The 9,647-nt window shown below is 37.2% G+C and overlaps 1 protein-coding gene across 1 annotated transcript; it reads left to right on the top strand.

Moving 5' to 3' along the window:
• LOC141813088 (uncharacterized) lies at window positions 1-384 on the top strand. The gene has a single exon (XM_074700983.1). The coding sequence runs from the start codon at window positions 1-3 to the stop codon at window positions 382-384; it is 384 nt and encodes a 127-aa protein (XP_074557084.1).
• Window positions 385-9,647: the final 9,263 nt, after the last annotated feature.

The raw sequence follows: 9,647 nt of genomic DNA, 5'->3' as shown, positions 1-9,647 counted from the left end.
ATGGAGGAAGCCGGAGCAAAGAAGTTCTTCATGGGAAATGAGATCTCCGACCATCCTCTGCTCAACCTCGATCTGTCGATTAGCACCAGCAGCTTGCGTCCATCTTCGAACGAGGAATCAACGAGATGTGAGCTGAAGCGACGACAGAGTGAGGAGCAGGTTCGAGTTGTCACTCTGGAGAATGCTTACGCTGAGAGAGTGAGGGAGATGACGAGAAGGGAGCTGGAGTTGGCGGAGAAAGACTTCGCGCGATCCAGACTGATCTGGGAGCGAGCCAGAGAAGAGATGGAGAAGGTGGAGAGGATGAAGGAGATAGCCACCAGAGTGAACTCCAGCTGCTTGGAGATCACCTGCCACAATTGCCATCAACGCTTCCACCCATGAATAAAAGCAGTCGATCGCCAGATTCTGCTCGGGATTGATTTGCATTTGTTGCTATAAAGGAACTTTTTTTTTTTTAAAAAAATTGTTTGATTTTGGAAAGGTTTGTAGTTGTCTGATAAAAACCTTTCTCTTCTGTGTGATGCCGCCGCCACTGATATCACGGCGTCGGAACAAAATATTGCGCTCATCATTTCTAAGATCCATGGCTCTTTTGTGCAAAAGAAATAGGAAATTACTATAAAAAAATTTCCTTTCCGGAGACTTTTGTTTATCATATGTGGTTGCTTAAAGATCAAAATCAAGATCCAATTGGTAAAACTGAAGATAAATTGAAAATTTTTTTCAAAATAAAATTAGCGTTTAAGATTTTTATTAGTTCCTTAAATATATATTATAGTGGCTAAACTTAGTATAATCTTTAAAATTAAATTAGGTCTTATAATGACGGAATCTTAATTGAACCAAGTTAGGATACTATTTTGCATCAGTTGAAAGTAGTGTTGAATTCCTAATCCAATATCAAAATTTGTTTCTTAATCTTGTTCAGCATGAATTATTGATTTTGTTCATTCATCCTCCATGATGGCCTTTCCTCCATGCCAGTTTGTCCCACTACTTGCCACATTCTTGCCAATCTTGCATCGAAGACACCCACAAAACTTGTGATTTTTTCTGCCACAACGATCTAGTCGCTGATCGAATTGCACGATTTGTTCTTTTCTTTGTGTATGAATTTCTCAAAGTCTCGGAACAATTAGAAACTAGATTCATTGATGTACAACAATTTAAAGAAGAATGGTTGCGAAATCTAACCTAAATCGAGACACCCTACCTTGTTGGGACCCCAACCCTTTATATACTTTGTCCATTTATTGTATCAACCCATCAGAGATAACACAAATCGGACAATAGGCCTCCACACACAATGTCCATATCAATTAATTTAGCCTATGATTAATACATTAATAAGATTACTATAGTGTGCTTAAGTCTTAATGGCAAATTCATATTTTGCGAATTAAACATGTAAGCCCACATATAGAGAAATAAATTTGAACAATCTTCCACTTAGACTATATGTGATTCCACACATAATAAATAGTTGAATATCTTTAATTGAGTTCAACAATGTCACTTTGTGATAGAAATATCTTTTATAACAATCTGATCCATTAACCTTATTAGTATAAGATTAAAGTGGTCATTATTATCATACATGTAACAAGGCCAACCAATAATTATAATATCAATGCTACTAATGATATATATTTGATATGAGTGTGTAACATAAAAATTACATGAAATATGATCTACACATACCTATTTCATTTGGTTCTCTTTATGACCCAAAAGGGTCTAAAATCATATTTACAAATATCATATGCTAAATAACTAAAGTAAATCATGATTCAGAGTTATCAAAATAAAATACATATATGTATCTTTAAACCTTAGTATGTATAATGAACCATTAAATTATAGTATCTATATGTGTCAATCAACTTGTAGCATAAATGAACAAATACAAACTCCAACTAAATGAGTATTTTATTCAAAAGAAGAACCCTCATACTATCCAAATGTTTATGAACATCTTGGGTGGTAGACCCTTGGTGAGTCGATCAGCGATCATTGAGTCTGTACTAATATACTCAATTGATATTTAGTTACTCTGAATTCTTTCTTTTATTGTTAAGAATTTGATATCGATATATTTAAACTTTAATGAGCTATGGTTGTTCTTGGAATACAATTTGACGACTTTATTATCATAGTTTATCCTCAATAGTCTCTCAATACCATCAGTAATCTGCAACCCTGTGATAAAATTCCGCAGTCATATCTTATGGTTAAATGTTTCATAATATGCTATAAATTCTACTTCTATGGTGGAAGTAGTTATGAGTATCTATTTGACACTTTTTCAAGAAATAGCTTCTCCAACTTGTATGAATATATAATTTGAAGTTAATCTTCTACTATCCAAGCACCGAACAAAGTCAGGGTTTAAATATCCAATCACTTCCAAGTGATCAGATCTTCAATATGTGAGTATAAGATCCTCTGTTCTTTGCAAATATCACATAACACATTTTACTATTTTCTAGTGATCCAGTTTAGGGTTACTCAAATATCTATCCAACATCACTACTATACACACTATATCTGGATACATACACACTTGAGCATACATGAAGACTCCTTATAGCAAAAGCATAAGGGAATTACTACATTGTAAGTAGTGGATTGGATTCAATCCTGAAGATATATTTTTCTCACGATGCAGATGGAACCATTCAATTTCAAGGAATGTTATGTGTTCCTAAGGCACACTCAATTAAGGAAGATCTACTCTAGGAAGCACATCAATCAAGATTCGCTATTCACCCGGAAGGTACTCGTGTGTATCGAGACTTAAAATGCTCCTGGTGGAAAGGTATGAAAAGAGATATTCTGGACTTTGTAGCTTGATGCTTAGTATGTCACTAAGTGAAGGTAGAGCATCAAAGACTAGCCAGATTATTTTAGAAAATTATCATACTTGAATGGAAGTGGGAACACATTACTATGAATTTTGTGGTAGGGCTACCCAAGACCCAAAACGGTCATGACTTAATTTGGATAATCGTTGACCGATTAATCAAGTCTACTCATTTCCTACCGATTTGTAAGACCGGCTTATTGGACTGATTAGTAAAATTATCCTATAGGATCAGATTCCATGGTTAGTATAATGATTGAGATCCATGTTTCACCTCATGATTTTGGTAGAGTTTCCAAAAAGCCATGGGTACAAAAATCCATTTTAGTATGACATTTCACCCTTAGACAGATGGGCAATCATAACACATTATTTAAACACTAGAGGATTTATTGCAAGCATGTGTAATAGAGTTTAGAGGTAGTTGAGAAGATCATTTACATTTAGTGAAATTTGCTTATAACAATAGCTATCATTCTACTATTTGATGCCCCCCTTTGAGGTTCTATATGGCAGGGCTTATGGATCCTCTACTCCATAGGAAGAAGTTAGGGAATGATAACTCTTGGACCCACAGAGAGTATCCAATGAGATGCTGAATTAGTGCAAACCATTCAACAACAATTGTTAAAGCCCAAAGTCAACAAAGCATTGTAGGAGTACATAATATCTTCCATATTGTGAAAGTATGTACCACATCCTACTCATATTTTGAAGAATATGTCAGTCTTGCTCCATCCAGACGTGATCTATGAGGAATTTTTTTTATTCATATCATAGATCGCAAGAAATGTCGACTACAGAATAAGACAATCTGGCCAGTAAAGGTTGGATGACAATAGCATTCAGATGAAGAGGCTACTTGGGAGTACGACAACATGCGAACCTGATATCCTCATTTATTCACCTAGGTAAGTAAATTTGAAAATCAAATTTTTATTAGTGGGAGAGAATGTCGTATATACAAAAAAACATACGTAATAGTAATAATAAATATAATAATAATGACAATAATAAATAATAATAATAATTAAATGGTTAGGCAATTAAAATATAAATCGAAACAAAATTATATTGAATAGGTTGGTTAGGTTTCTTCAAATTTCCAAGTCCTCATATTTATACAATTATACATATATCGATAGGGATCAATTAAATCATAGGGGTTGATTAAATCAAAGGGGTTGATTAAATCAAAGGGGTTGATTAAATCAATTTACCATTCGATTAATCCTATTTAAACATAGGACTTGATTAGATTAATCAAACACTAAGTTACTTCTCTCCCAAATCCTCAACGCTTGTCCTCTTCGTGCCGCAATGCCCAACCCACCCATTGGTCAACACTTCATTTTCCCCATTGCGTGTAGCCAGAGAACAACCCCACAGACATTCGTGGATTCTTTAGTCCCCTCTGTGAGCTTATTCGTCGTTTCTCCTTTCCTCGCCGTGAGCTTCACCACCACTCAGCATGTGCCACACCCAAGCCCTCCTTGACCACCGCCTTGATCCTCGTCGACTGTCGGCCTTTCCCCGTCCCACCATCGTGGTCGGTTGCAACCAACCTCAGAGAAGAAGACGATAAGGGATGTGTTAATTAAAGTAATTAATATAAGAATTAACTTAAGATTGATTAATAATTAATTGGATAATGATTAATTAATTAGGTTTAATCAATAATATTGATGCGTGTGAATTATGTATATATTTTTGATCTTATACATTACTATATTACATGAGCATAATTATGTTAACCTCATCCATACTCATCCTACGGTCGAGAACTAATCTCATCCAACGGTTGAGATTAAATCTCATCCGACGGCTGAGAACTAATCTCATCCGTTTGATTGCATCCTTTTGAAGATGTCTTTAGGCTACAGCGGGGACCTCGAGGAGGTATTAGATCTGGCCTTCTGATGGATTTCGGATCCCGTATTCAACCCCGAATACACACCTACATCCATCAATAACGATCCATTCCACTAGAGGATCATTATTGCACTACCAATCTAATCCCCAAATTACGTTATGGGTTCCTTCTTATTATTTTATGCATTGCTCCCCATGTTTAAGATATCGTATGTCCGTCAATTATCTGAGTTCACTGACAACTCAATAATCGACATCTAAGACCTTGAATAGTACCACTCAACCTTATTGTCAGCCGGACCAAGTCCACTTGCAAGATTTGACTTGACAATCCTTATGAGCTCTCCAAGGGGACATCATCAGCCCTACTGGGACACGGATTCCTTCTATAATTAATGGCACACCGTATAGATAGTAACATCACCCAACTTACCGAGAATATTTGATCTGACGGAAAGATCTCACCCTTTGGTAAATCAAAGCAATGACTACTAACTATAGGTGCCCATTTATTACATCGGGATTAAGAGTGCATAATTATAATAACAGAGGTCTTGTTCAATTTGTGAGTCAGAGTAAATCGAACAACCTCAATGGTCCTACTCAATACACACAAAGTGCACTAGTGTAATTCTACAGTCAAGACAGACAGTCACTGAATTACACTACAACCGTTCCCGATGGTTTGTCCAACGCCATCTTGGTTGTGAGCCTTAGTTTATAATTCACAAGGGACTGATAATCATGGTCTTCTGTGTCTCACAGACACCAAGTTATCTACAATGTGAATTAAGAGGACTTTATTGCAAAATACACTATTACAATCATTTGACCAAAACATGATACTTTATTTCATAAATGTTTATATACTAAAGACCTAGTCTTTTCAGTATACTTCCTAACAGGGTGAACCGAGGGGCAAAAAAGTCCTGGTGGATTGAGGATTCAGACATCAAAAACGACGTTGAGGGGGGCCTGTAGTCCTTTGTTTGAGGGGGAGATTGTTGGGTTGCAAGGGTGCAAACATAGTCCCACATCTAAAGTACATGGAAAAGATCATGGGGTTAAAAGGATGGAAAGTATCTCCATTGGTATGAGGCCTTTTGGGGAGAGCCCAAGAATAAAGTCATGAGGGCTTAGGCCTAAAGTAGACAATATCATACCATTGTGGAGATATTTTAATTCCATCGATACTAACACCGAAGACGGTGATGCGACTCATGACTTAGGAAGTTGTTCAGACGAGAGTTTCACGTGGATCACTAGTAGAGGAAGAACTTCGACAAGGGTCACTCAATTGATGCCAACACTGCTTAACATCATCTATCAAGTACACATAGAATTATTTATTATTCTAAAAATTTTAATTTCTAGTCATGTCTTATACACTGTTATATCCTGTATTTGTATGTATGTGTTGTAATAATTAGTTTTAATTATTTATTTATTTTTATTGTGCACATTTTTGAAACGTGTAAATGCGCATATTGCACCAGGACGATCTCAACAGTAGTATTAGAGTCTGATAGTGCAAGGCATATGCGTAAAATAGTTTTACGTGATATAATTAGTTGTAAATAGTGGCATGTAGAAGGTGCTATGGTCACATGCAGGTTTATTGATGCCAACTACTAAACAGACAAGGATGATTCTAAGTCGGCGCAATAAGTTGGAAGTGTTTCAAATAAGATACCATTGCAGCTTGTGAAGCAGCAAATGAAGCGGTTTGGATCAGGAAGTTCATCATTGAACTTAGAATGGTTCCAATCATTGTTGAAACATTAACTGTTTACTTTGACAATAATGGAACAATCGCGCAGACGATGGAACCTAGGTCTCACCATCGATCCAAACACATACTTCGGCGATATCAATTGATTATAAAATTGTTAGTAGAAGAGAAATGCAAATCGAGAAGAATCTCACTAAAAGGAACCTTATGGATCCTTTAATTTCAACCTCAAAGTAAATTTGAGCAACAAATAGAGGCGAGTGGTATTGGATACCATAGTGATTGACCTTAGGTCAAGTGAGAGTCTGTTATATTTAAGAGGTATCCTAAGACAATTGCCTTACAGTTATAATATTTATTGGATAAATAGTAATTTACTATTTGAGTGCACATTCTTTATGTATTTGATTAGATCTTAAACTCATTTACTGAATGTCCGCAATATAATTCATAACATGAGAGAATTTGTGATTAGATCACAACTAGTGAGCATCTCTACATATGCAATTATGAATGTATTGAAATTATCCCTAGTCGAGGAATTGATTAGCATGGATGTCATTGATTCTTTCGAGACTAACACATTTTAAACTTCTTAGTTTACCAAGCAGCCGATCTCACTGCTGGAGATATTGGATGTTGAGAGTTAAGCATGGATGCTAGTTAAAGATAACTAGTTCATTGAAGTGGCATGCCTTGAGACTTTATATGGTTCTATACATATGTCAATGAAGATCTCATTACAGCTTAAGTGTGAGTTTCCTTGGACTTGCGGTATTCAAGTCACCTTGGTCATGGAGACTTATACTTTGACATCTTAAGTAGACATCTCCGATGAAGTGTGGACCCGAAATGATTGGGTATAAGTCGAAGTGCTCGAAGGTGTTTGAATAGCCTACAGAGGATTCACCATTCTTTGTAAAAAGAGATGTATACCCTACGACCGCTTGTTAGGATTGTTATTGGAAATCTTTGGCAAAAGCATCACATCTCAAGGGTATGATACTCTTGGATACATGTATAAGTAACTTGAATTCATAGGACAAGAAAGCAGCTTGGATTAGGTGTGACGTAGTCAGCCTAGTGGGGATTGACAAATACAGACCATGTCCTGAACTAAGCGGGTATAAGACGGTGAAAGGAACGAGGTAAGTTTCATTAAAGCTGTTGAAAGGTTTAGAAATATTCTAGAATTAATCGTTGATTTTCTGATCAATTGGATATCATGATGTACTACTAGGTGTCATTCATAATTATTCTGTAATTAATGGTTAATTACGGATGACAAATATAACCGGGAACCTATTAAGTCACACACACTATAAGTTTTCCGAAGGACTTAAAATGAATTTGAGAATTTGATTCTCAATTTGAGAGAATAAAGTCTGGTTGAACCAGATAAAAGCAAAATGATGGACTTCGTCTTATGAAGATGAAATGAACGGAATTGATTTTATTCAAATCGGAGGTGGTTTGGTTATTAAACCAAATAATTCGATGTTGAACCAACTTGGTTTGATTCATAATGGAATTATTTTAGCAAAATAAAAGAAATGAGGAGATTCATCTTGCGAAGACGAATTGAACAAAATTGGTTTGGATCAAATCGGAGATCGTTTGATCATTGAATCGAGTGAATCAAAATTGAACAGGTTTGCTATAGTAAACCTTAGATTCCGGTCAGGTTCAATTGGGTTTTCTTTTTCCTCCGGTTCTTTTCCCCGCACCGACCACCCGATTTCTCTCGTGACTTCATCTCTCTCACGGCGCCCGAGTCTGGCAGAACCGACGGACGCCGCCCGTGATTCCTTCTCACGCCCGCGTACGCCGGCGAGAAAACCGCGACGGCTACGTTTGAAAGGAAGTCGGCCGTGGAGGGTTGTGAGTAGCAGAGGATGGACACCCCTAGCTGCCCTTGCGATCTGTGTTCTCCCTGAAGTAGAGCAGCTCACTGCCTCCCTTCTCCCTCGCGTCATCCGCTGGAGCACGAGTGCTGACTCCCTTCGATTTCTTCCTCGTGGTCAGAACCCTCTCTTCTCCTCTTCTGTGCTTGCCGCCGCCATCGACGCTCACTCGAGCGCTTTCCCCCCGCAGCCTACACCGGAGAAGCCTGTTCTGTTGGAGGACAAGCCGAAGAAGGTGCTACACTGAACTTCTCCCTTCATGTCGTAGGATTGTTCGCCGGAGGAACTGACATCGGCTGTGTGGAGAAGAGTAGTGCTTGACGTCGCCGGATTTCTCTACCACCGCGTGTGAGAGAGGAAGAACGAGAGCTCTATTCTTGCATGTTTGCGATTGAAGGAGAATGAAGCTAAAACCCCTAGTTTCCTTTTCTCTGTTTGTTGCTGTCGCCGACACACGATTGGACTCTTTCCACCCACAGCCTTCCACCGGAGAATGTCTCCGTCGGAAAAGACGTTGTCCCCTTTCCTACCGCTTGTGGGAGAAGGGCAATGCCAGAATCCTACCACTTGTGGGAAAAGACCTAGGGTTAGTGTTCACCCTAGGTGGTGGTGCCGGAGGAGCATCAAGTAATCTTGTATTGTTGATTCTATAATGAAAGCGGAATACATGGCGACTTATGAAGCAACAAAAGAAGTCGTATGCATGAAAAAGTTTTTGCTAAGCCTCAAGGTTGTTTCTTCATCAGAAGTCATTACTTTGTATTGTGATAATAGTAGAGTAGCGGCAAATGCAAAAGTGCCTAGAAACCATCAACGTAGAAAATACATTGAATGAAAGTATTACCTAATTAAATATATCGCTCAAACGAGGAGATGTGATAGTGTGCAAGATAGCATTTGCAAAAAATCTTATTGATTCTTCCACTAAAAGATTATCAATTGGAAGTTTTGAGGGACGTATTCAGAGTATGGGTATATTAGACATATCTCATTGCTCTAAGACAAGTGGGAGAAACTTAAATAATATTGTTTTGAGCATTATGTGTTCATGGATTGTATAAGATTATAAATTGAGTGTTTAAGTTGTTAAACATAGAAAGATTCAATTTATAATTCTTGTCAAAGAATAATTGTCCATGATTAATAAAAAAACACGGACTATTTATTTTTATAAGATCGTCTCAATTTTATTGAAGTCTATCTTTGACTTAGTAATAAAATTGCTAATTTTATTTGATTGTCCTATAACACTTTAATCTTAGCAAATAATGAA

The sequence above is a fragment of the Curcuma longa genome, chromosome 20 (assembly GCF_044706935.1).
Source record: "Curcuma longa cultivar G26 ecotype Majalengka, Jawa Barat chromosome 20, ITB_CL_G26_1.1, whole genome shotgun sequence".
Taxonomy (NCBI): domain Eukaryota; kingdom Viridiplantae; phylum Streptophyta; class Magnoliopsida; order Zingiberales; family Zingiberaceae; genus Curcuma; species Curcuma longa.
This window is presented reverse-complemented; position numbering and strand designations above follow the sequence as displayed.